The 27819-nt window shown below is 47.4% G+C and overlaps 1 protein-coding gene across 2 annotated transcripts in view; it reads right to left on the minus strand.

Moving 5' to 3' along the window:
• CDC42BPB (CDC42 binding protein kinase beta) overlaps window positions 1-27819 on the minus strand; it is a 114954-nt gene that overhangs the window by 66560 nt on the left and 20575 nt on the right. For both annotated transcript variants that reach the window (XR_004348281.1, XM_032621317.1), the window contains exon 2: window positions 3796-3887. Coding sequence is in view for 1 of the 2 variants with exons in the window: in XM_032621317.1 (XP_032477208.1) it covers window positions 3796-3887 (92 nt within the window). In the remaining variant the exon portion in view is untranslated. The remainder of the gene's footprint in view (window positions 1-3795; window positions 3888-27819) is intronic.

Below are 27819 nucleotides of genomic sequence, written 5' to 3' on the forward strand. Positions count from 1 at the left end.
TAGTCTGAATTCCTTCAAAGAGAGATGATAATCCTACAAATCTCCCCAAAATTAGACACTTAAGTAAAGAAATACAAATCAAAGTAATTTTACAAAACATTAAAAAGTGATTCTGGAACACAACAATTAAGTATAATACCTGATGCTAGCCCAGATCCAGTACAAGAGAGAAAAGGTAAAACAAAGAACATCACTGGGCCAAACTGGTATAAGACAGCAGATTGGACAAAAAGTGTTCTATCAGTTCTAAATTTAAGTTTATGAACTGTGGTTATGTCAAAGACCATCCCTATCAGAACAGGAACTAAAGTTAGGGGGAGAGGGTCTTGCTTGACGTAAGCAACTCATCCACAGTGGTTCAGTAAAAATTACACACACACACACACACACACACAGGGAGGGAGGGAGGGAGCAAGCTCAAGCAGGAGTAGCACAGCTATAATATGATCAAGAAAATGTGATAAAATGCTAGCAAAAGGGAATTTGGGTAAAGGATTAGACTGTTTTTGAACCATTGTAGTCATACAACTGTTCTGTTAATTTGAAACCGTTTCTAAACAAAGCTTTTAAAGCTTTGTTTCTTTAAGTCATTCTAGGAACAAGAGAGACGGCAGGGCACAGTGTCTGGACACACAGGCCTTGGGTCACGCAGGTGGGGTTCAAGTGGCGCCCCCACAGCCTGCCCTGGGGCCAGGCCCCCCGCTCCGGGCTTGACTTCTCATCTTGCCAATGGGCCAGCGGTGTAGCCAGTGGCCGCAAGGCTTCCAGGGGCTCGAAGCCTGGGTTGCCCGGCACGCAGTCATCTGCGGGGGGCTGCTGTCAGGCCGAAAGCATGGCCCTGGGCACCGCACCCCGGTAGCTGAGGAACGAGCCTCCAGAAGGGTGCCAGGGTCTTAGGAACTTCCTGGGCCGCTGTCCCCGAGACGCTGAGGGGAGGACGAAGGTGTTCTCAAAGTCACTGTGCTCCAGAAAAAGGGCAATGCCCCAGGACTCCAATCCTTGTTTGAATAATAATCTAGAAACGGTTTTGCTAAACTCTGCTGAGGTAAGCGTTTCATACACTCCTCTCAAATTGGACTCCGTGAGCTCTTTCTCAGGGGCAGGGCTCTTGAGCAGCCCGTGCCATGGCCTCAGCAGCACAGGTACACACACCTGTGCACCAAGGTGGGGGCGCACACAGACTCTCACCCTTCCCTGGCCTACCATTCAATCAGAACTGTATGTGAAGAACACCCTGGACGCAATAATGATTAAGGGTATCCTCACTTCTGTGATCCACTTGGTGCTGTCAGAGACAGAGAGGCTGCAGTTGGCTGCATTTCAGGTACGTGATTACAAGACTATCCCAGGGAGGCAGTGTGGTGGTGGGAATACAAGCCACAGAGCCCGGAATTCTAGTTGTGGCAGGAAGGCTGGCGCTCGTGTGCAGGGGACCCAGAATGGCCACGGGGCCAGAGCAGTTGGGCAAGAAGGGCTGGCGTGCTGAGCGCAGGCCACAGGGCCCAGGGAGAGATGATGGAGGGGGAGGGGGGAGGGAATGCACAAAGCAGCTGCTAAAGCCTGGAGAGGGAGCAAAGGCAAAGGGGGGGCGCTCCGAGAACACGTTCTCTTAATTTGGGAAGAGCTAAAAAGTGATCGATGTTATCTTCTTTAAACTCAGGAACTGAGTTTCGCATCAAGTCCTTTGGCAAAGAAGAGCGCTAAAAGTAACCACCGGCTGTTCTGACACAACAACACTCTCTCCTGTGCTTTCTTTTTTCCTCCCAAAGGCCGCCGGCTCCTGCCCTGGAGTCTCTCCCTGCCCCTGGCCCCCAACACCCTAACGGGCTCGATGTCACTGCGGAGCTCCGCATGGGCCTGGGTCTTGCTCGGCGCTGTGTCCAGCAGCCCGGCACAACTCCTGGTACAAGGGGGCCGGTCGGTGAAAGCATATAGCCAATTGAATTGGGTTTAGCTTTCAAAGTCTTTCTCTTTCTTCTCACTGAGCAACAACAAAAACCCTCCCTTACCTCATCACATCCTAACTAGAGCTCAGAGATCTGTTATTTCTATGCAGAACTCAATTTTTTCCCTGTTGGCGGCCATCGGGAGAGTGGCCACCTGGGGAAGGAGGTGGAGGCTCTGGAAAGAAACAGGAAGTAACTTTCTAGGGAACAGAAATGCTCTATATAGACTGCGGTGCTGCTTACACAGGTGTAGACATCTGTCATAACTCAAACCATACACCTAGATCTGTGCGTTTTACATGTAAGTATACCTTAATATTTAAAAACAAAAACCCGGGCTTCCCTGGTGGCGCAGTGGTTGAGAGTCCGCCTGCCGATGCAGGGGACACGGGTTCGTGCCCCGGTCCGGGAAGATCCCACATGCCGCGGAGCGGCTGGGCCCGTGAGCCATGGCCGCTGAGCTCGCGCGTCCGGAGCCTGTGCTCCGCAACGGGAGAGGCACAACAGTGAGAGGCCCGCATACCGAAAAAAAAAAAAAAAACCAACAACCTCTCCATCCCGTCCCAGCCCAGAGCTGAATTCGGTCGGGGAGTCCTGGATCCAGGGTCATTCCGAGGTCAGCCTGGGAGGAGATGCCGTCCCAGAGGACAAGGCTGCCACCAAAGCAGCCCCCCCGGGGCGCTACTTCCCCTCTACCCACTCCTTGGTGAGATTCGCTCTTAGGAGTGGGCTGGGGAAGGGGTGGGTATGAAGACCAGGCTGGGTGAGGGAGAGGAGGGTATGAGGACGAGAGACGGGGCTCGCCACAGAGCGTGGGGCTGGGGTCTGATCTGAGGCCAGGGCAGTTTCCAAGGAAGAAATGAGGGCACAACACACAACTGCCCACATTCACTCAGGCAGGCCAGAGCTTTCTCACTCGAGTATTTTGAAAGCATTTTCGTAGGAATGTTTTCTTTTGGTGTATTCTACTGAAGCCCTGCAAATAAAGTAGGGCTGTCATCAGGTGCTGGTAGCAGAAGAATCACCAAAAATACTGAGATGTTTTCAAAGACAGATCACAGGCCTGGTTTCCACTCGTGAGCTACTTCAGAACAAAGCAGCTATCTCGTTAAATCCCTGCTTTGCTTTTTTCCACGTATATTTTGCCCAATATGAAGTGTACACCGTGCACAACAAATGCTATCTCCCACTCTGCAGCACTTTAGAGTCACGTCCAGCAGGGCCGTGTTGGACAGAGCACACGCGCTGCTGGACATGACACAGAGCATCTCATTAACCCACACGCACAGCTCCGCAGCCTGGGAGTGCCACCGGCAAAACCTAAGGAGAGGAGTTAATGTAGTTCAGTTAAGCGCCTGTAAACACACCCAGGCGGGCTGGGCGGGGAGCTGGCAGGAGGGACAGCAGCTCCAGGCGGAGCTGTGGGGGGCTGCAGGGCGCGTCACGAGGACCCGGTGCACAAGCTGTTCTCCTCCAAACACAGGGGGCGGGACTCACAACCGCATGAGGACGGTAGGCAAGCTACGAACGATGAGCACCACTCCGATGCGACCCTTCTTGTATTTTTTTGAAAACCGCTGCCAACACTTTTTTTTGACTGACAAACGGATGTTTTTAAAAACTTATCTGTCAGAAAGAACTATTTTGGTCAAGACAATTTTCAGGGTAATTCACCAGTCACCAGCTTTTGTTTTTGTTTTTTCTCTCCTTAACTCTCTTTCAGATTTTATCCACCAAGAACTCTCCAAATGATACCAATAATTACCTCGTCCCAAAATCAATGTACAGGACCCTAAAACTGCTAGATGGGAGCTGCTAGGCAAAATGAACAAAAATAAGTTTATCTTACCTCACCAAAAGCACCTCTTCCGATTACTTTAATTATTTCGAAGTCTTCTCGATGAAGTTGCATTTCCTTCACCAGTTGTGTAAATGGTTTAGCTACAAATTAAAAAAAGTAAAATTAACAACTTACTCTAAAAAGTTGACAATAGATAAAAATTTAATTGATTGGGGTATTCCATTAAGTTATTCTTTCTTTAGAAAAAACTTTACTTTTTAAATGAATGAATACTTTTTAAGACACTTAATATCTGTAAAGTCATTAACATTTGGAAAGTCGGTATTTATGCCAAATTAATGTGGATGTTCATACTGGCACCTGTATTTCAATGTCTGTTATAACAAATACCATCACAACAAAGATCCCCTAGAAGAATCATGAAAGCTGAGCTCTCCCCGCTGGGCACCCGTCTGCTCTGCAGGGCGGCACAGGCACCGGCTCACCAGGTCCGTGAGTTCTGGGCACCACCTACCGGCTCTCAGGGCCACAGGGCAGCTGGGGGGGGACACAAGGCGTTCTCCGCGACAACGGGCAACCACCCTTGAGAGAAGCGCGGAGCCCCTGACGGTAACGGGGGCCGGGCTGGGAGCAGCATCTGACACCGCTCCCACGAGGTCAGCACACACGTTCTTGAAATTCATTCCATGACCATCCACATTTTAGGAAGAAGAAAACTAAGCCAACTTTTCTGTGGAAAGTGGACTGGGTTGGACAGTGTCTCCCCAAAACCTACGAATGCGACCTGATTTGGAAGTGGGGTCTCTGCAGATGTAATCAAGTTAGGACAAAGTCACAAACAGGAATGGAGTGGGCTCTAAATCCAGCATGACTGGCGTCTGCATAAAAGTGAGAGATCTGGATCAGAGACACAGAGAGGGGAAAAGTCATGTGAAGATGGAGGCTCAGATTCGAGTGATTCAGTTACAAGCAAGGAACGCCAAAAACTGCTGCCACCACCAAAGGCTGAAAGAGACAGGGACAGACTCTGTCCAGAGCCTTCAGGAGGGGCATGGCCCTGCTGACACCTTGACTCTGGACTTCTGGCCTCAAGAACTGTGAGAGAGAAGAAAAATCTCTGCGACCTTACGCCCCCAGTTGGTGGTAATTAGTCACAGCAGCCCCAGGACCAGAAGCCCCGCGCTGTGAGACTCCAGAAGCAGCACCCGAGCGCTGACCACCCGCGCTCCGTCTAGCAGCCGCTCCGTTACGTCTCCTACACCTTTCTCCTCTTTTCACCTTCAGATCTAAATCCCTATGTTTATGCCTACTTTTATTTGTTCTCTACAGATCTTTTTCAAATCCTCCACGATTACAGCTTCACAACATTCCCATGGCGGGGGGAATGGGCAAAATGTACCAGGGCTCTTTCTGTGTTGTTTCTTATAACTACACATGCATCTACAATTATCTCCCCCCAAACCTGCAATCTGGTACTTTCTGGGCTTCTAACTGAGCTCCATATTATAAATCTAACTCCAAATTTTTTTTTCTTAAATAGTTGCTTAGTACCACCAAGGTCTGACCACCATGGTTCACTGATCCAAGGAACAAAAGCCAAAGCACCAGAAGGTTCTTGGTGCCTATTAATAGGCACCAAGAACGGTAAATACCCACTGGCACAGAGATTAGGGAACAGAACACACAGGCCCTGAATTATTTAGGGCGGGGGGCGGGGGAAGCCAGGCTAAAGAAAACCCTTGAGCTAGAACTTAAAGGTCACTTATGGTTCACCTTTCTTCCGAATATCACCTAAAATACCCATTCCCAAAAATCCTCATGGAAATACAGACTCTAAACAGCCCCTGGAGCTCACAATCCCTCTCGGCATCTTCTGGGGGAACCAAACGGTACCTTCCATTTTACTGTGAAGAAACACAATCCCAACAAACCACCCCCAGGCCAGCGAGTGTGGGAAGGAGATGGTGCCGCTCTGCCCACCCGTGGAGGACCCACGCCACAGTCACACTTGCTACACTGCCGAAACACTCACTCTGGCAGGGGCTCAACACAGCATTCTGGACGCCTCTACAAAAACCCCAAAGACTCAAAACCTGCTGGCCAGTGTTTTTTTTTTTTTTTTTTTTTTTATGCGTTACGCGGGCCTCTCACTGTTGTGGCCTCTCCCGTTGCGGAGGACAGGCTCCGGACGCGCAGGCTCAGCGGCCATGGCTCACGGGCCCAGCCGCTCCGCGGCATGTGGGATCCTCCCAGACCGGGGCACGAACCCGTGTCCCCTGCATCGGCAGGCGGACTCTCAACCACTGCGCCACCAGGGAAGCCCCTGGCCAGTGTTTTAAACGTGCAAATCAAACAGCAATTGCCATGGAAATTAAAGAAAATTCCACCCATAATTGTGCCATGAACCACTTTAACTTCACATGTTCCCATTCCAGCCCCTGACTGTAGACACGGTCAATGTTTATATAGCAATTTTTTGTGTGTGTATTCTGCTTTTATCTCGTTTCTTACATTTTCCATACCACTCAACTAACATTCTATACCACTCAACTAACATTCTAACAGTGGCATAATATTTCACTAAGTTGACACACCAACAATTTATAATTGTGTCTACTGAATGGAGAGACTAAATGTTTTTTTTAATTATTTTCTTATGGTGAATAAATCTGCAATGAACTTTTCATGCACACAGATTTTTTACTATTTTAAATTAATTTTGAGGATGAAACTCCAGGACTCTCCAAAGGGCACTAACGTTCTATCTGGTTCCTAACCTGCCTTCCAAGCTGCATCTCCTGAGTCACACCCCCCTCACAGCCACACACTGACATCTCGTCTTCCTTTGAAATCAGCAGTTCTTTGATGCCTGTCGAGGTGGTGTTCTCCCATATCCGGCTGTGCCCTGTGATGTTAATTATCCATTCATGACACTTGCTCAGTAATCACATCTTGATGTTTTTTAATCAACTGTGTAAGAGCTTTACTTTGGCTCTCTTACACATAACAGCTGTAAACACTACTCCTCCATTCTGTTGCCTCTTTTCATCTGAACTATGCTATTTTTATTTTATAGCAATTATTACTTCCGATAAAAGTATCATTTTTAATAAAATCAAATTCATTTTTACTTTGTCATTTTCTTATTAAGGCTTAGAAAGTTATGACTCGTTAACAATCTGTCAATCCTATTTTTGGTCAAACGGCTATTTAAAATAGTCAACCCATTATTCATCTGCTGTTTAGAGTATGTTGGAGCACGGTGTGAAGTGTTTATCTTATTTCTAGTGGTAGCGATCTGTGTGTATGTAAGTGGTCCAACGATACGCTATCCAGTTCTGTTTACTCCTGCCCTACTTGGCAGGAGGAGGCCCAGGGAAAAGCCCTGGCTTCCTTCCATTCAGGAGTCAAGTCCTAAGTGGGACACCTGGTCGCCATGCCATCTTAAGAAAGTCATCTGCTCCTCTGTGACTAAATTTCCTTATCCCTAAAATAGGCAAAAAGTCCCTCCTCCCACCTCAGTGAGGGCTGAGGCAGAGAAGCGCGAAGTCCCTTGTGGCGGATGAGACCTGGCTAGCTTCATCTTTTTTTTCCACATCAATTGTCTTACTTGATGTTCCTCGACAAGTTTTCCTCTTACTCTTTTTATAGAACCTGTTTCTGTTGCTTATGCATTTTACACAGCCCTGTACAATTTCCCTGAAATGTATGAACACGGATTTATCAGGGGCAGTCTGATAAACGGGGGAAGAACTATGGAAACACCCCAAATGAAAGCTTGGAAAGGTAAAGAAATTAAGAGTCAAGCAACAGGAAATCAACTATGTGAACAAAACCTAATGTTTAAAAATAGAGGGCACTAAAAAGGATCCAGAAGGAAAGCATTATTTTTGAAAAATGTTAAATATTTTCAAACAGTTCTGAGGACACAGTAAAAATATTGTAGCGCTATGTAAAAAATCATTAAGACTGCATTAGCTAGAACCAGAATAGAGAATTAAATCACAGCAGCAGACCACCCTGTGAACCACACAAGTACTGAGAGGCCATGAAATCACTCTGACAGGAGGGACTAATAAGAAAGACGGAAGGACTTACACCCATGAAAAGGAGAAAGAGTGACATTTCAAATGGGGTGTCAATCAGTGTCAACACAAGTACAAGGTGACCCCACCATACGGACTGGGTAGAGTCAACAGACAGAAGCCACACCAGTTATTTGAAGAAAATGTAACAGAAAGGACTGTTACCTAGGTAACCAAAAAAGTTGAAAGGGGGTATTTCCCTGGCGGTCCAGTGGTTAAGACTTCGCCTTCCAATGCGGGGGGTGAGGGTTCGATTTCTGGTCGACCCCGGGTCAGGGAGCTAGGATCCCACATGCCCAGCGGCCAAAAGACCGAAACGTAAAACAGAAACAATACTGTAAGAAATTCACTAAAGACTTGAAAAAAAAAGTTAAAAGGGAGCACTGGATTATCATGAGACAGCAGGTGCAGGAAGCGAATGCTAGGCTTAGGACTGGGGAACCAAAGGCAGAAGCTGGGATTTGTGAACCCTGGGCAAGGGCCCCGCCCAGCTGAAACTCTGAGGCTCAGCTGCTCTTGCCGGTTACTGGGGTCTCTAAGCACAAAGGCTGCGACCTAAGGGCTGGGACCCAGGGAGCTGAGAGGGGCACTTGCCAGCTGATGCTGGGGTCTCTGCAAGTGTGGGAAAATGCCCAAACCGGGACCAGCTGCCCACTACCAGAATACACTTCCTGCCAGGAGGAGGCTGGCTGCTAAGGTGCCACAGAGGGGGGAAGCTGGCAGGAAGCTGCAAGGCCCACCCCCCCCACACCCCCCCACACACACCCGCCTCCCTCTAGCACCTCCTTTAGGCAGAGCCCAACGGGAACAGGGGTCGGAGCCCAAACTGGGTGACGCTGGGCTAAGGAGGACGTCCGTCGGGGACAGGAGATTGTTACATACAGAAGGACTGATCACATCAGTAAACAGGTTCAGGATAACGGGGGCCAGCTTCCTCACTGTCAGAAAAGGGAGTTACGAAAAAGGGAGAACAGACCCTACAGCACTGAATTAGAAGTGGAGGCATCAGTGTGAGCTCGTGGTTTTCAGTATGTGGACGCAGAAAAGGTGCAGACATAAATGGGTGCGTACATACATATGGAAGCCCTAGCTCTGCCTCTGGAGAGGGCCAGGAGGCGGCAACACCCCAGCAGCAAGAAGCATCACTAGTGACAGATCTTGGTTTCTAAATACCATTCTCCAGCTAAGAGACCAGGACACCTCCATCAAGTCCAGAGGTGGGTCAGGAAAGCGCAGGTCAGCCTGGAACATCTTCTTGTGCCCGAAAATAAGAAAGCGCTCAAAGAATGGGAGTGAGGGCTTCTCTGGTGGTGCAGTGGCTGAGAGTCTGCCTGCTGATGCAGGGGACACGGGTTCATGCCCGGGTCTGGAAAGATCCCACGTGCCGCGGAGCGGCTGGGCCCGTGAGCCATGGCCACGAGCCTACGCGACCAGAGCCTGTGCTCCTCAACAGGAGAGGCCACAACAGTGAGAGGCCCGCATACCACAAAAAAATAGATAAAATAAAAAGAATGGGAGTGAATCAAAATAAATACGGATAGTCACAGATTATCCAGCCCACTAAATAAAACAAAATCAGGAGTACACACTGATATTAAATAAATCAATGTTAAAATATCTGATGAGAAATGGGATATTTACATAGCTTCAAAGTACATCCAAACGAAATACTTGTTGATCAAACAGAGGAAAGAGTGCCTTCGCAGTGCAGTCTGGCAGACGTTACCTAAACCAAGCGATCAGAGTGATGTGATCAGGGTGAGACTGTGTGCCACCCCAAAGGACGCAATGAGAAAAACACAGTGTCACCTCTGTGATTTTCCTGGCAAAGTTATAAAAGCTGAATTTAATCATGAGGAAACGGGAGGAACACCTAAATTGAAGAGATATTCCACAAAACGACTGGCCCGCAACGGTTTCAGTCATGAAAGTCAGGAGAGGCCGGAGTCCCCACAGAAGGGAGAGAGGAAGACAGCACGGAAGTCAAGTGAGCATTGGTTCTCAGGCTCCTCTGCTACGAGAGAACAGCAGACTGGGGCTGGGGTGATCCCTTGCTAGCTCTGTGTCAATGTCATATTCCTGACTTGGGGCTAGAGACCAGCCCGGGCTGCAGGAAATACACGCCAAACTTTCAGCAGGGAGGGGGACCATGCAGGCAACTTACTCTCAACTCCTCGAGGCACTTCTTTATACTGTTATTTGCAACTTTTCTGTAAGTTTGAACCTGTTTCCAAACAAGCTTTTAACCTCTTTTTAAAGATCATCTGTCGCTATTTGGAAAGCAGGCCATGAGGGCAAGCATGGAAGGACAGCTGGGGGACGCCGCTTCCCACAGGAGGTAAGCGGGGCTCGGGGTGTCGGGCCTGGAGCCCCGAGGAGGCCGCGTCTGGTTTCCCTCTGGAGGCGCAGTCACCTGCGACATGGGTTAAGCAAGAGGAGACTCCAGGATGACTGCTGGGTTTCCAGCCTGGGCAACGTGATGAGTGGGTGCCACTTACTCACGTGGAAAGACCCAGGGATGATCGGGTGGGGTGGGGAAGGAGACACTTCACAGTTACTGCTGCAGAGCCTGAGACAGGGAACAGACCAAACTGATTTTTCTCACAAGATTCTACTGCTGTTTCACGTTTTCAAAAAAGTATCCCTTCAGAACAGCCAGCTGACCTGGGGGTGGGTGGGAGGGGAGAACCAGTCTCTGTGGCTAGGAAATTGGAGCTAGAGCTTACTGGGAGGAAGCAGGGCAGTAGCACTTGAAAAAGCATAAATGCTCCTCCACTAAGCCTAGAGCTTGCAATGTTCCTCAGAATACAAAATGTTATCGGCAAAATTTTATGCATTATATCCACTGGGGTGCAACACAGCTTGTCATGCACTCTTAAAACATTCAGGATGCAAAGCAAAACCACAGCAACCAAAACACCATTAGGGATTCATTTTAAACATCATTTATATTAAGATTAGAAGACAGACATTATGGGTAGCTTGAAGAAAACAGATCAGCTGTAATGCTTAAAATAACGTTTGCTTTTCATGGTAATAATGAACTGGTAGTTTCGGAAGTAAGACAACATCACTATTCTAAATTTTAGAAAGAGTAAAACGACCTCTCCTTCCCATGCCCTCAACAAAAAGCTGCCGAGTCAGCAAACACTGACTGGGCCCCCAAGTGCGCCAGCACCGGGACACTACGCTGAGGACAGACGGGCACTGCCGCCCTCCGGCTCAGAGAAGCAGGCACAGGCCAACCGGCTGGCCCTGTGGGGCTCTGCACTCCAGCGACTGCCGGAGTTGACACCCACTCGGAGTCCTGCACCACACACACCCTGACCTGCAGCTGCAGCCTCAGACCATTCCCCAAGCCCCCAGCCACATCCCCGTCCCTCCGATGCAGACCACCATCACTCCCCTGCTCCTGCAGCTGGCCTCCTGCACCCACTCGCCGCCTCTCCAGCCCTCCAGCCCCACGGCACCATCTCCTCCAAAACCAACACAATCCCATCACTCCCCTGCTGACGATTCCTCAAGTTTTGCATGGCTCTTCGACAGCATCTAAATGCTCACAGAGCTTGCTGCATGTCTGGGTCCTGCCTGCCTCCCCCTGCCCCGCATCGCCCCTGTGCTCCCCTCAATCCCACCACACCTGTCTTTCAGCTATGCAGGCCCTCACTCAACCCTGGGTGGAATAGCACCCCCCCCGGCCCCCATCTCCCCCACCATCTGCTACCCCCATCTCCCCCACCATCTGCTACCGTCCTCGGGGTCCCCGGCTCCAACCAGGTGACTAGATCAGGACCCTGCTAGCCTTCTGATAAGTGAGCTTCGCACGTGTATTTGCTCACTGCCATCTTCCCCGCTGGACTGGAGGGCCCAGGAAGGCACGGTCTACCTCCACCTGGTTAACTGCTGCCCCGCAAGCCCCGACACAAACAGGGAACACAAAAGGGAACGCAATAAGCACAGCTGACTCAACAACCATCCTCAACCACCAGTCATCAGGAAAGGTTACTTTCTCCACTGGGAGGGCTTTTATTTTCTTCTAAGGTAAGAATATATTCAAAAACTTGGGTTATTTCCCACCAAAAGAAGACTGAATAAAGCTTTAGCCCTTTGATAGCTAAACTTTAATTAGGAGAAAAATTTTCCTAATCTCTTCATTCTTCTACAACCCAAGATTGTCCCCTATAAAATGTCTCTTGATGCCCTAAAAGGCAATGAATCAATCAACCAATCAAGGGCAACCACCTGCAAGTATGAGGTCCCAACTGCAAGGGAAAACTGGGAGCCCAGTGTTCCCTTTAAACAGGAAAAAGCTTTGCCAGGAAGGACTGGGGGTGGAGGGAGGATCTCCAGCTGAAAGTGACTGAAAACAGTTGTGAAATGAGAAACTGACTGCTCCCCCCCACCTTTGGTTTGTTTATCAAGAGAGGAAATAAGATCAGACAGGCTGGAAGGAGTGCCCGGGAGGGGCCCTGTCAGGAAAGAGGACTGTGTCACAGGGCAGCAGCCCAAGGGCAGCGGGAAGCCTGCTCAGCCCGCCCAGCTCTGCCTGTGCCCTGCGTGGCCTCCCCCTCCCCCCGGACGTCACCCAGCCTCTCTCCTGACATGGCCTCAGCCCCTTGGCAATCACACTTGGAGAACTGGAAAAGGTCTTTCAGATTATCCAGTCCAAACAGTACATTTACTAATGAGGAAATGGGAGCCCAAGGGCCAAATGACATGCAGAGGACACGAGGGGCAACTCTCCTCCCTCCGGAGTGAACAGCAGCTCAGATCCCGGGAAGTTCCCCCCGCCCCCCCCCCCCCCCCCCCCCCCCCCCCCCCCGTGATGGAGACCCTCTGCTGCCTGTAGCAACTACCCCCCACCCCCCGCTGGCTGGGTACAGTGACGGGCAGCTCTGCAAGGCGTCTCGTGTAGGGGAGGAGAGGCCGGCACAGCACCCCAAGGACCCGGGAGTGTGGCCACAGGCAGGACAATAAAGCAGACAGACAGGAACTCAGCCCCCGCTGAGCACCCACGGCATGAACTCCCCACGGGCCCGGGAATACAGGGCAAGGGCCAGGTCTTGATCCAGCACGTGGCAGGAAAAGCAAACACTTCCACCAGTCCCAGCTTTGAAGTTCATAGTTCAAAAATGGCTTGAAATCTGTTCTCACAGTTCAGATCGCAGATACACCTATGGAAGAATAACACCTACCATGAAGTTTTTGAAAAATGTGCTTAAATTACACTAAATGGGTTTTGCTTGTTTTAGTAACTAAGATTTTTTGTTAAATGACAGAATACGATCCTTCATAGGGAGCCCGTCACAAATCTTTCTCAATATGAATCAGTTTGAGAAAGCTGCATCTTCCAAGAAGCTCTATTAACTCCCAAATAAAGTTCTCCAAGTACGAACTCTTCCACATAAGCTGATGATCAGGAACTATAATGCTGTGAAGTGAACAAACACTGATTTTAACTTAATGAGATTTAAAATTTTAGAGGACTGAAAAGGAAGCCCTTATATGTGTATGTATAGCTGATTCACTTTGTTATAAAGCAGAAACTAACACACCATTGTAAAGCAATTATACTCCAATAAAGATGTTAAAAAAAAAAAACAAAGACAGAAAGAAAAGGAAGTCCTTTAATACTGTGACTCAGAAGACAAGTAAGGTTCAGACTGAGTCAGTGAAAATCTGAGAAGCTGGGGTGGGGAACGGGTGAGGAGGCTGTACTGAGTCAACAGTAAACCAGGAGAAGTCTCATTCCAACAGCCTGCTGTCACGTGAAGGCGGTTAACCTTCCTAGACCCTGCGTGGGGACCGAGCCAGGGGTCAGTCACGTGTTCCTTCGTCTTTGCCTCCACTCCACAGTTGATCGATTGCTTTTCTCAATTCCTTTTCATTTGGTCCATCTTGCTTTGTCATTACTGAAATAAAATCCTATTGCCTCACTACCGGGTATCACTTAGAACTGTCTGCCTTCCTGCCTGACAGTGGCACGTCCCACTTGAAGCCTCTGATCAAGGAGGTAGTGACCCAGAGACAGCGGGTCTCCCCCACAAGCTGCCGTGGCACTGCCCTTTGGGATTCCTTTGCCAAAGCAAAGAACCTGTGTAAAGTGAGTGACCTTCACAGCACACGTCTCTTTTCTAAAGCCAATTCCCGGGGCTTCCCTGGTGGCGCAGTGGTTACAAATCCGCCTGCCAATGCAGGGGACACGGGTTCAATCCCTGGTCCGGGAAGATCCCACATGCTGCGGAGCAACTAAGCCCGTGTGCCACAACTACTGAGCCTGAGCTCTAGAGCCCGCAAGCCACAACAAGAGAAGCCACTGCAGTGAGAAGCTCGCTCACCACAACTAGAGAAAGCCCGAACGCAGCAATGAAGACCCAATGCAGCCAGAATAATAATAAATAATAAAAGAAAGCCAACTCCCTTGCTAATGTGAATACAAATATATGTTTTGTTAAAAAAAGAAAAAAAAACCCAGTGTACAATAGCACAATAGGAAAGAGCCAACACCGTCACATCCAGATTTCCCGCTACCCAAAGTACAGTGCTCCAAGGAAACCTGTCCTAAGCCAAACTGGAGTAAAGCAGTCACCTTAGGACAGACACATCTTGCTAAGTGACGCACAGGGACAAAGCAGAGATGCTCTCAGACACAGTGCACAGCTCTGGGGAGATGCCGAGTGTGGTTCCCGGGGAGGGAGCCTGGCGGGGGCCCCTGTCACTGCTGAGGGTGCTGCCTCTATAACGGCACTCAGCAAAATAAACACTGACCGGTATTTTCACTCTTTGCCTTTTTTCCTAAAAGTGGAAATCGTCCTAGGATTTCTCTTGGTTGTCAAAAACAGGTAGGTCTTTCATAAAAGCGAAGTGGCAGAAACCTAATTTTTGATGAGCAGGGGATACCTGTATACAAGTCACAAACATGCGATACAAGCACAAACAGATGACAACATTATGCCCTGATGTTCACAGCAACGAGACAGCTGGCCTCCAGGCCGTTTCTTCTGTGCGGCACAGACACATCCTACATATGTACTTTCTAAGTTTAAGAAAAAGAAAAATCAAGAGTACAGCATGAATACTGGTTAGCAAACTGGCAGGGGAGGGGTAAAGCTCCCCCAGGATCACTGTCCCGTTACTCAGCAGAAGCCAGGTCCCCGTGTTAAGCCCACACACTCCCAGGCCACTGCGCGAGCCTGGCAGATTTCCCTGGCACCTCCAAGGCTGTCTCCTCACCCGCTGACTGAGAGTAACAGTGTTCCTCCAAGAAGTCACCGGCGGAGTACTAGATAGTCCCCATAAAGCTTTGAGCACCATGCCCAACATACAGTAAATTCTCATTACACGGGAGCTACTGTCACTGTTACTGGATGACACTGTTTTCTAATCAGTTATTTACAAGTCATATTTAACAAGTAAACTATACCACCCCAAATTATCCTAGAATCCAGCTAAATTACCAACCAAGAAGGTACACTTGTTACAAACAAGCTCTACTGAGCAGGTTACACATAGATGACACCTGGGTAGCACTTAGTAACTTCCACTGAGTAGCCCTGTAAACCAAGCACCCCAAAAAGGGCCCCGTGCAGCCTGGGAGGAGGGTCTCTTCTGAGGAGGGTGTAACATAACCCACGAGCACACCTTCCACAGCAGGGCTGCTCCTGGACCTGCTACATTAGTGGAGGGAGGGAAATTTTACCTGCAAGGTCCAGACCACCCCACAGTTTCCATTCTGCCTGCCCCATCCCTGGTGAATAAGCCATCACTGACCTTCCACTTTAACCAGCATTTCTACTGCTTCCCCCTCACGCACCAGAGAGCAGCTGTGACTCGTGGAAGGTGTGGAACAGCGTTCTGACTGTTGTGATGACCTTCACGTTTCCACACACATGGCTACTTTTCTTCAGTGATGCCCCGCTTAAGAACTTCTTTGTAAAGGTGAAACACACTAAGGGTCAACTCAAGTGAAATTTCTGCCTGAGGCAGAGACTGTGATAGGCCCCCTCGGGCCAGGCCTTTAAGCTGCCTGCCGTCTGCTTCCCCAACTTGCCCAAAGGCTCGTCACTAATTACAGTACAGTGACTGGCAAAACACATGAGCTGAAAACACGCCTGAAGGACCACCATCAGATGTATCCCCCTATTGCTTCTGAAGAAAATGGGACAAAAACCTTTTTTTTTTTTTTTTTGCGGTACGCAGGCCTCTCACTGTTGTGGCCTCTCCCGTTGCGGAGCACAGGCTCCGGACATGCAGGCTCAGCGGCCATGGCTCACACGGGCCCAGCTGCTCTGCGGCATGTGGGATCTTCCTGGACCGGGGCACGAGCCTGCGTCTCCTGCATCGGCAGGCGGACTCTCAGCCACTGCGTCACCAGGGAAGCCCAGGACAAAAACCTTTTAAGAGATTCATATTTTTTTCTGTAGTAAGTAGAATTTTTGATGTAAGAGTTTTAGTTCTCTTTCTGTTTTGTTTGACCTCATTTTAATATGACAGGTAGAGGGCAAAGTCTACGTGAAGTGTGAATGTGGAACAGTAACTCACTGATATAGAGCATTTCCTAGTGTGTCTGCTGCTGAACCCAGCATTGGAGTGGCCACCAACAACAGGCCCTGAGTCTGCACCAGACATGAGCTACTTCTGCCGTCCCCCCCCACCCCGGGGCCAGCCGCCCTGCAAGCTCGGCGGCATTACCCCCATCCTACGAGTGAGAAAACTGGAGCTGCACCCTGACCTTAGAGCTTCTTGAACTCAAAGCTGGCGTGGTGCCTCAGGCCTGTGTCTTCTCAGGGCACTGGGTCAGGTTTCTGGGACTGGTGGGGAATCCTGTCTCACCTTTCGGCGAGCAGCTTAGAAAGTGCTAAGGGCTCGTCAGAAGGGCCAGTTCTAGTCATCTTCCCGTAAGAGGTCATCTAAGCTACCGTGCTGCTTTGGGATTACACTAGCAAGACAGATATAAGGGGGGAAACGTTTTAGGTTTTTGTTACCCTCTAATGTACCCCATTCCAGAATTTAACCCCAAAAATGTCTGTCATTTAACAGAATCAGGGACATAGACAATAGACTGGCGGTTACCAAAGGGGAGGGGGGAGGGAGAGGGATGGACCGGGAGTTGGGATTAGCAGATGCAAACTGGTACATATAGAATGGATGGATAAACAGCAAGGTCCTACTGTACAGCACAGGGAACTATATTCAATATCCTGTGATAAACCATAATGGAAAAGAATATGAAAAAGAATGTATATATATATATATATAAATGAGTCACTTTGCTGTACAGCAGTAATTAACACAACACTGTAATTCAACTATACTTCAAAAAAAATAAATTAAAAAAAATTTTTTTCGTAATTTAATATGGCAGCTTGTCTGTTTCTTTCACTCAATTTTCTAGGAACAGAGAAGAACCCCATCATGGAGTGAAAAGATCTGGTAAATTGCTTCTTCTTCTGGACTGGAACAATCACAGCTTCTTGTCCCTTTCAACACTGTTCAATTTTCTAGGGCCTTTCAGCCATCTCTGCAGTTTTTCTTCAAACCGTAAGTCTCCCACACCCTCTTTACTACACTGGTCTTCAAATGCAACAGTTCTGAAGAAATTTCACTTTAACATCTGGAATCATTCACCACAAGGGTGAATCCGAAAAGGCCCAGCCCCATGGGCAGGCAGAAGGTGAGGCTGGCTGGGCCTCGCCACGTCCGTCTGGCCCACTGGTGGGCGCAGCAGCTGCTTGCTGGCTGGCATGATCCCCTTGCTGTAAGCAGTCTCATCTCACAGTGACCCTCTGGTTTGTCCTGCGGGAGGGCCCTGCCTTCTTCTCCATCTCTAACATGCCCTGCAAGACCTGAGGAATGCAGGCCTCCAGTCCAAGTTCAATTCAAACCTCACTTACTGAGGAAAGCCCGACTGGGCACCCCTACCAAGGCCGACTCCCTGCCGTTCAGAGTTCCCTTGGCTTGGCAGAGGACAGGGACAGAAACACACTGAACACAGCACATGGACGAGCAAGGTAAGAGACATAAAGAATTTTAAGAAAAAAGCTGTATGGGTGAATTTTATGGTCTGTGAATTTTATCCCAATAAAGTTGTTAGAAGAGAGAGAAAAGAAACCAGCTGTGAGGGTATGAGGGAGGGAACTTACAATCTTTTTTGCTTTTTTTGAAGGGAGATGTGAGGATAGAGGTAGAGGGGAAAACAAGTAAAAGCTGTGTAGGACACAGACCCACCTTCTAGAGAAATGGAAATAAAAACAAAAATAAACAAATGGGACCTAATGAAACTTAAAAGCTTTTGCACAGCAAAGGAAACCATAAACAAGACCAAAAGACAACCCTCAGAATGGGAGAAAGTATTTGCAAATGAAGCAACTGACAAAGGATTAATCTCCCAAATTTATAAGCAGCTCATGCAGCTCAATAACAAAAAAACAAACAACCCAAATCCAAAAATGGGCAGAAGGACTAAGTAGACATTTCTCCAAAGAAGATATACAGATTGCCAACAAACACGTGAAAGGATGCTCAACATCAATAATCATTAGAGAAATGCAAATCAAAACTACAATAAGGTATCACCTCACACCAGTCAGAATGGCCATCATCAAAAAATCTAGAAACAATAAATGCTGGAGAGGGTGTGGAGAAAAGGGAACACTCTTGCACTGCTGGTGGGAATGTGAATTGGTACAGCCACTATGGAGAACAGTATGGAGGTTCCTTAAAAAACTACAAATAGAACTATTTGTACATCCGAAAGAACACCATACGACCCAGCAATCCCACTACTGGGCATATACCCTGAGAAAACCATAATTCAAAAAGAGTCATGTACCAAAATGTTCACTGCAGCTCTCTTTACAATAGCCAGGAGATGGAAGCAACCTAAGTGTCCATCATCGGATGAATGGATAAAGAAGATGTGGCACATATATACAATGGAATATTACTCAGCCATAAAAAGAAACGAAATTTAGCTATTTGTAGTGAGGTGGATGGACCTAGAGTCTGTCATACAGAGTGAAGTAAGTCAGAAAGAGAAAAACAAATACCGTATGCTAACACATATATATGGAATCTAAGGGGAAAAAATGTCATGAAGAACCTAGGGGTAAGACTGGAATAAAGACACAGACCTACTAGAGAATGGACTTGAGGATATGGGGAGGGGGAGGGGGAAGGGGAAGGGGAAGGGGAAGCTGTGACAAAGTGAGAGAGTGGCATGGACATATATACACTACCAAACATAAAATAGATAGCTAGTGGGAAGCAGCCGCATAGCACAGGGAGATCAGCTCGGTGCTTTGTGACCACCTAGAGGGGTGGGAGGGAGGGAGACGCAAGAGGGAAGAGATATGGGAACACATGTATATGAATAACTGATTCACTTTGTTATAAAGCAGAAAACTAACACACCATTGTAAAGCAATAATACTCCAATAAAGATGTAAAAAAAAAAAAAAGCAACCCTAAAGTCCTGCTACTGTATTAGACAGGAAAAAGAGGCGGGGGAGGGAGGGAGGAAGACAGGTGCATGCACACATCCATCAGCAGAGATTTAGAAAGAGCAGCCTGAGCAAACAGAGGCATGAAGAAGGGAGCCACAGAGCATCCGAAAGAACACCCAGTAGGGCTCGGCTGCAGTATAAATTACGTGTAGGGATGTGGAGAAAGATCTGGCCGTGAAAGTGGGACAAGCCAACGTGAACAAAGACATAGCATCTTTATCTCTTTTGGGGGCCAGAGCAAGGAACCCACGGATTTTGTACAGGGGTCTGATACAATGACTGGCATTTGTGTTAGCTGAATAAACGAATATGTGAAAGCATTTTGTAAACTGCAATCCTGTATATAAACGCTCTTGTCAATGATACAATGACTCCTAATCAATAAGGACCCAAAGGGCTTTATATACATGTTTCAAAATTATCAGTCAATTAAACAAATACTTATTACGTGCCCACTGTTTGCAAGGAACTATTCTAGGCAGTAGGAATAAATCTGTGAACAAACAAAAATCCCTAACTTCATCAAACTTACATTTTAGTGGAATAAGACAGAAAAGAAACAGTACATATAAGGAACAAATAGACTATACAGAAAATAGTAAACCCTTTGGATAAAAGGAAAAAAAGCAGGGAAACTGGGAGTGTGGTGGGGCAGGGAGGAGAGTTACAATTTATACGGTGACAGTGGTCTGAACAGTCAGATTCTGACTATATTTTGAAGGTGGGACCAACAGGATTTCCTGCTGGACTGGATGTGCAGTGTGAGAATCATCCAAGGCGTTGGCCTAAGCAATTAGGAGGAGGGAGCTGCCAATGAGTGAGGTGGGGAAAGCAGGACGGGGCAGACTGCGGGGTGAGCTGCCGGTGTCCAGCAGATGCCCAGGAGGCAGCCGGCAGCCAGTGCACGAGTCTGGATTCTGGAGAGGAGCCCGGGCCGGGGCTGTGCACTGGGGTTTCGGTACACGGCTGCATTAGGGTCAGGAGCCTGGAAGAGGTCCCCCAGGGAGTTAGCGGAGTAGAGGAGGGGACCGAGGACTGAGCCCAGGGAGCTTCAGTAAGAGGATGGGGAGAAGAGAAGGAAGCAGCTGGGAGCCTGGGGGAACAGCCAGCACGGTGCGCAGGAAGCCAGGACTTCCGTCCTGATGCTGAGAATTAAGCAGTTTCTGCCATGTGGAGACCACAGGTGGCCTTGACAAAAGCCAGCAGTTTTGAGGGAGTGGTGAGGGACAAAAGTCTGATTAGACTGAGTTTGAGAATGGGAGAGAGGGAGTCAAGACAGTGAGAACAGACAACTCTGAAGAGCTTTGCTGCTTTAAAAAAATAATAATAAAAGCATGGATTAGATGTTTGAATTCATTTTCACCAAATGTTTTGTTAAAAAACAACTGGACTTCCCTGGTGGTCCAGTGGTTAGGACTCCACGCTTCCACTGCCAAGGGTGAGGGTTCAGTCCCTTGGGGCAGAGGGAGGGGGACTGAGATCCCCCAAGCCGCAACCCCACTCATTTTGGAATGGAGGGGAAGTCGATCTATTCCAAACCTGTGCTCACATCACACTGATCAACTAGCCCAACAGCACGGGGGCGGGGGGGGGGGGGGGGGGGGGGGGGGGGGGATGAGTATTACCGACTTCTCAGAGGTTGTAAACAAGAAGGTCACTTTCACTGGATTAGATGCTAACAATAAACCATGACTCTAGGGTTACAAAGATAAATGTCTCAAGATTCAATAAGCAATCCACAGAATACAGCTATTCTTTAAAATGAACATCAGACTTCCCTGGCAGTCCAGTGGTTAAGACTCCAAGCTTCCAATGCAGCAGGTGCGGGTTCGATCCCTGGTCGGAGAACTAAGATCCCACGTGTGGAGGCCAAAAAATTAAATGAAATAAACAAAATTAAAATGAACGTAATGGCACTCGATACTTTTATGGCTAGGCCACTTCGCTTGGCGGAGTCACTCCCCTGATGGGCCTGCTCACCTGCACCAGGCTCCCTCCCCATGTACCCTCACTAGCACTTTATTACCATGGGGGGGGGGGGTGGAATTAGTGATTTTACTCAATGGTTTTTCTTCAGTTTTTCCAGATTTTTCTCTACTGAATTTTGAGTAAAAACTCTGATAAATAAATATATTGATAAACATACAGACTGCCTTATCAAATCAACTACTGGGATTATACACATATATATTTTGATAATACACAGATTTCACAACATGCCAAACTGAAGTATTTAAAACCATCTATGATAACAGAGTATGGCTTTTTGCTAGTTCAGCAATACAGTAACACAGCCATCTAGAGATGGTTTTATGATTCCAAATCTTACTTGTTAACTAAATAGATATCTAGGAAACTTTGTAAATGACCAGTTTCACCCTCAGCATTCTGAGTTACTTTAAAGACAAAAAGCAGTACACAGTGCATTCTGTGGTTACAGATGACGCCCTGCAAGTCAGCTGGGCAGGACCCTGCACACACCCAGCGCTGAGACGGGGACGCCCTTGGAGGACTAGGCCGTCACCAGGAAGAGGGATCGGGAAATGAGCTTAGCTGCAGTGCAGAGCAGGAAGAGAAATCCCTGAGTTCCTCACCCCTTCCCAGCACAAAGCCAGACCCAGGGACCCCCTCGCACACACTTACAACTGGGCTGTGACCCACGGGGGCAAGAAGGAGGGCGTGAGCAACGGCAAGGAAGGGGATGTCTACAACTCTTCCTCCAAGAATGCCTCAGATTTACAAGGCCTGTTGGATTGAGGCTGAGGGGCAAAAAGGAGCTCAAAGCTTCGCCCCTGGAATCCTGTAACAGAGTGAGTCCTCATTTACTCTTCCTGGCCCCTGACTCGCAAGTCTGAGCTTGCTGGCACATTTCTAGAAGACACTGGTCCCGAGGCCTTTAACAAAGGACACTAATAAAAACTGTATCTAGGAAGGAAATGGCAACTAAGTAGGGAGTGGGGAGAGTAAAATAAGAAAGTAAGAAGTTTGCAAATCATCAGCAAATTAGTACATTCAAAGGAAGGCAACTTATTTTCAGTAGTCAGTAATTTGGAGGAATTTTTAGCAAGCGAAAATATTCACCAACAGTCTGTTATGATTAAATCAAACTTGTGCCATGGTTCCATTTAGGAAACCTATGGAGTTAGGATCTTGACTTAATACTTTAAATTTGTCTTTTACTCTCTTTTCCACCCCAAATATTTGATAAAATTATCACCACTTTCTGAACATCTACATATGTGTCAGGAATGTCATATAATAGTTTCTAAAACCTACAGGATAGATATTATCTGCTTTTGATAAATAAGCAAACTGAGAAAACACAAAGCCCAAGTTCATATAAATGCTTGGTACTTTTATTCCCTTGTTATTTATCTTTATTTCCACATATGTGACTTCACATTTCTTATAAAATTTAAAATTTTCAATTTTAAAAAACAAGGGAAAAAATGAACTCCACTTATTCTTCTTCTTGTTCTTAATCATCATCAAGTCGGCAATATAGTTTTGTGTGCCACTGCTGCGAACTGAGAAAAGCCTGGTTTTCTTTCTGCACAGGAAAATAACAGCTGCTTTTACTCTCATGATTAGTATACCTTCTGAGGAACTAGCGGTCAATGGCAGCCCGTATCATTCTAGTTAAAGGTGAACTGTATCACTCAAATTCTCTGAAAACCGGTAATCCAAGCAAACAATTCTTTCACTATCCTCTAAACAGAGTATTTGATTTATCGCCCTTCCATGCCCCCATTTGTGTCTGTATCTCTTAAGCTAACGTACCCTACACAACCCAGTTACACCTACCAAAAAGACAGAAGAATGTTCATATCAGCTTTACTAATAACCCTCAAAAACTGATAGCAACCCAGATGTTCGCTAACAGAGGAATGGAGAAAAATCTGTGGTATTCCTGCAATGAAATTCTACTCACCAAGAAAAAAAGAATGACCCAGTGCTACACACAACACTGACGCACCTCAAGGACAGAGCAGGAAGCTCAAGAAATCAGACACAAAATATTCTCGATTTCATTGTATGAAACTCAAAACCAGACACAACTCCAAGAAAACTCAAAGGGGAAAGAACAGTCTCTTCAACCAACAGTGCTGGGACAAATGCGACAAGCACAAGCCAAAGAATAACTGGACTCCAACCGCAGACCACAGACGAAAATTAACTCAAAATGCATCAAAGACCAAAAAGTGAGAGCTAAAACTATAAACCTCTTAGAAGAAAACATAGGTATAAATCTTCATGACCTTGGATTAGGCAATGAATTCTTAAATATGAAACCAAAAGCGTAAGCAAGAAAAAATGTTTTAATTAGTTAGACTTCATCAAAAGTAAAAATGCTTGCTTCCCGTTGGGAGACAAATGAGTGCCAGGGAGGTGCTGCACCACGTGACCCAGATAATGCACACTGCTGCACGGTGTAAGTGAAAGCTGCTCCGAGAGGAAAGCCTTTTCTGAATCTCTCCTGGTTACTGAGCTGTAACTGACACACAGCACCGTGTAGGTGTGAGGTGCACAGCATAGTGCCCTGACTTACACATACTGCGACATGACCACCACAATAGGGTTAGCGAGCCTCCATCACCTCATACAGACACAACATTAAAGAAATTAAAAAATATATATTTTTCCTTGTGATGAAAACTCTTAGGATACATAATTACTGACTATATTCCCCATACTGCACATTTCAAAGCTGTGACTCGTTTATTTCGTAACTGAAAGTATGGACCTCTTTATCTCATCACAAGGAAAAAATTTTTCTATGTCTTTAATTGGATAAATGGATAAACAAAATGTGGTCTATCCATACAATGGAGTATTATTAAGCCATAAAAAGGCACTGGTGAATCTTACAAACATTATGCTAAGTAAAAGAAGCCAGTCACAAAGACCACATATTTTACGATTCCATTTACATGAAATGCCCAGAATGGGCAAACCCACAGACAGAAAGTAGGTTAGTGGCTGCCAGGAGCTGGGGGCAGCGGGGAATGGGGAATGGCTAGTAATGGGGATAGGGTTTCTTTTAGGGGTGATGAAAATGCTCTAGAATTAGACAGTGGTGATGGTTGTACAACTCTGAATATACTAAAAATCACTGAACTGTATACACTTAAAAAAATAACAAACTTAAAAGAAACAGGCATTAACTAATCTGTGATGGGGTCGCAGCAGTGCTTACTAGTGGGGAAGGAGTTCTACACGGGGGGACAAGGGGGTCACAACAGAGCCTGCTTGGGTTCATGACTCACTCATTCATTTACTCAAAAGGTATTAGGGATATTTAAAGAAGTTACTGAAATGAAGCAGACACAGTGGCTGAGAGCAGGCACTTGAGTTACACCTAGCTGCCCCATTGGTGTTGCAAGATCCCTATCTGAGCCCTGGTTTCCTCACTGGTAAATTAAGGATAATCCCAGCACTGAGGGTTATAGGGAAGATTAGATGAGACCTGGACGTAAACCGCGAGCTCCCTGTATCCAGACGTGGAGCCATTATAATCGTGTGTGATCACACGCTCGTCACAGAAGACTCACTGTGCTCCCCCCACCTCGATTCCTTTTCCCAGGATCAGCCTGTGCTCAGGCAGGTGCCAGCAAGCACCTGGCCCTCTCCGGGGACACAGGCCTTGCCTCCCTTGCTGCCTCGAGCCCGGACCCGGCCCCTACCGCGCCGCCCGGGCTGCTCCTCGCAGCCACAGCTTTGCGAAGGGCCACTCCCTGCCCGGCCCTGAGGAGGCTGACCTCACAGGCCCGCCCTCCGAGAGCACTCCAACGCTGACCTGGTTTGAATAAAACAAAATCTACTGCTTCCAAGAAGCATTTTTCAGCATCATCTTATGACCTTCATTATATTCCATGCTCATGACCCGTACGTATGGAGCGGACTCTTCTTTCTGAACCCAAGTGCGTGGAATTCTTGGTTAATGGGATTGTTATTTATTTTTAAACTCATTCAACTGAAAACAAGAGAAAAACGAACTCATGTCAGGGCTCAAAAAAAAATTCTAGCACACGTCCAGAGACCAGTAGAGTCCTATTCAAGCTCCTAAACCTTCTGTACATAAACCATTTTCATCAGTGTTCATAATGACTGCCCAGAGCCAAATACAGAAATGACCCAAGTCCGATATGACAATGTCTCTGAACTGGATGGTTGATATACAAGGTGTTTAGAAAAAGTGGGGGAGGGGGGCTTCCCTGGTGGCGCAGTGGTTGAGAGTCCGCCTGCCAATGCAGGAGACATGGGTTTGTGCCCCGGTCCGGGAAGATCCCACATGCCGCGGAGCGGCTGGGCCCATGAGCCATGGCCGCTGAGCCTGCGCGTCCGGAGCCTGTGCTCCGCAACGGGAGAGGCTACAACAGTGAGAGGCCCGCGTCCCGCAAAAAAAAAAAAAGGGGGGGGTTTAAAAGTAACCCTTTTCGTCAGTGATCTTCTCCTATTCAAAAGTCACTCAAGCGTTACCATATTCAGTGACTAGCTCTGTATTTTTGCCCAAGGAATAAATATCTCTGGAAGGATGTGCTTCTACCAAAATTACATGAATCTTCTAGAACCTACTCCTATGTCAGACATCTGCGGCTACCAAGAAATGCTAGACTGCAGCCCCAGTGGCCAGACATGAAGGAGAGTAAGAATATTCAAAACGGCAACAGCAAGCCACAGAGCAACTCCAATATTTAACCTACTTTCAAGGCAACTGCTTCTGAACCAGAGAAAAGAACCAAGCAAGCTGCCCTCAGAGCGATGCACTCACTTCCCTTCCAAAAGGGGGGAAATAAGGGGCAGCCGGCCTCTGTGCCTGCCTCTCGGCCCTGACAGGAGGGCGGTTTTGACCTCTGAGCAGCTGTCACCCACCTCAGCCCCAGATGGGCCTGCGATTCTGAGTGCTCGAGCAGTTTCAAAGCCCTCGCCCTGCAAGGCTAAGGTAGAAACCAAGCCTTTTCAAAACGCTCCTGAGTGTACAGAAGAACCAAGTTGCATGGTTTTGTTTTTTGTTAAAGCTTATAAAGTTGCTGGAGAAGTACTTTAGATGTGACAAAAATGGCTTCACTCATTTTATATGCTGTTTATTTGAACATCAACAATTGGATATGTCCAAGGCTGGATGCCACGCTATCCACATTAAGTGATACGTCACATCATCCAACTGAACCCATGCATTTTTGAGGTACTTTTTAAAAAATAAGCGAGCAAGCCCTCTGCTTTGTATTTTTTCACTAATAAAATGTCAGCATAAAGGAAATGAAACACAAAGGAAAATAATCCAGACACTAGAGAAGGTTAAATGTCCTCCTGTATCTTCTATCTTCAGCTCACCGTTCGCAAAATAAGTTAAAAAGTAGGAAGGACGCTGTTTGTATATAAGACTCTTTTAAGCATCACTCTGGTTTCATCTAGCCATTGGTACGGTGGTCCTCTTCTCACTAGACAGCCAGAGATGAGACAAGCTGAAAACAAATGACAAAAGCTTCCCGTAAATCAATACAATTTTACTGAAAGGTTGGCAAATGTTAACATTTCAAAAAAGGACATCTAGCTTTGTGAAGTCTACCTTTGCACACTATAAGAACCAATCAAAAAATGGCTTTCTCCTTAAACAATCCTTCATTAAAATTAAAGATTTATATTACAAGTGTTATTTGATTTTTAAAAAATCACACTTTTCCAGAATGTCTGGCGATTCTGAGTGAACTGAATCTGCACACACACCCCTCCTTAGCTCTTCCCCGGAGTGCTCTCAGCAGGAAGCTGCTTGGCTCTCCTAACATTTCAAGGGCACAGCCTTTGTTTGGCCTGTCGGCAGGTTGGCTTTTCAGAGCTGGATTAAAGAAAAAGTAAGAGCTGGATGCACTGGAGGGTACGGCTTCACCGTCAGACACAGCCAAGCATGAACTGCTTTTTCTGAAGCCCAATTAAAAAACCAAAAGCTTAAGATCATATTTTTAAAAGTGAGTCCTCACCAATGTCAATTCCAAAGTGTCTCCAACAAACAACTGTTATGTTATATTTAAGACCTGCCTTATATTTAAAAAAATATCTAAAATAGATGCTAGGAGCCCAGCGTGTCTCTTGGAGTTCCCTGCTGGTCATCCAAGCTGAACAAGCACCTAAATGAGCTTCTGGCCTTGAAGTCAGTGAGGACCCTTTCCCCACATCCTGGGCAGCGTGGCCGTTTCTGACACGAGGGACCCGAGAGGCAAGCCCGCACCTCTCACTTCCCTCGCCCCCCTGCTCGGTCAGGGGATGCCGTGCCTGTCCCCCACTGGGAGCCGTCACATCCTCCAGTGCACAGGATACTCACAACCTCCCAACCAGCCTCGAGGGCTCGTCCCACCCTGACCCTGACCGTGCAAACCCCAGTTTAAGAGGAAACGCTGAGAATCACTGTGACTTCCCTACGGGACCAGCCTTCTCACACCTAGAGGACCTGGAACTCTGCGGCGGGATGGGAAGGGGAGCACCTG

Source organism: Phocoena sinus, chromosome 2 (genome assembly GCF_008692025.1).
Source record: "Phocoena sinus isolate mPhoSin1 chromosome 2, mPhoSin1.pri, whole genome shotgun sequence".
NCBI classification, from domain to species: Eukaryota; Metazoa; Chordata; class Mammalia; order Artiodactyla; family Phocoenidae; genus Phocoena; species Phocoena sinus.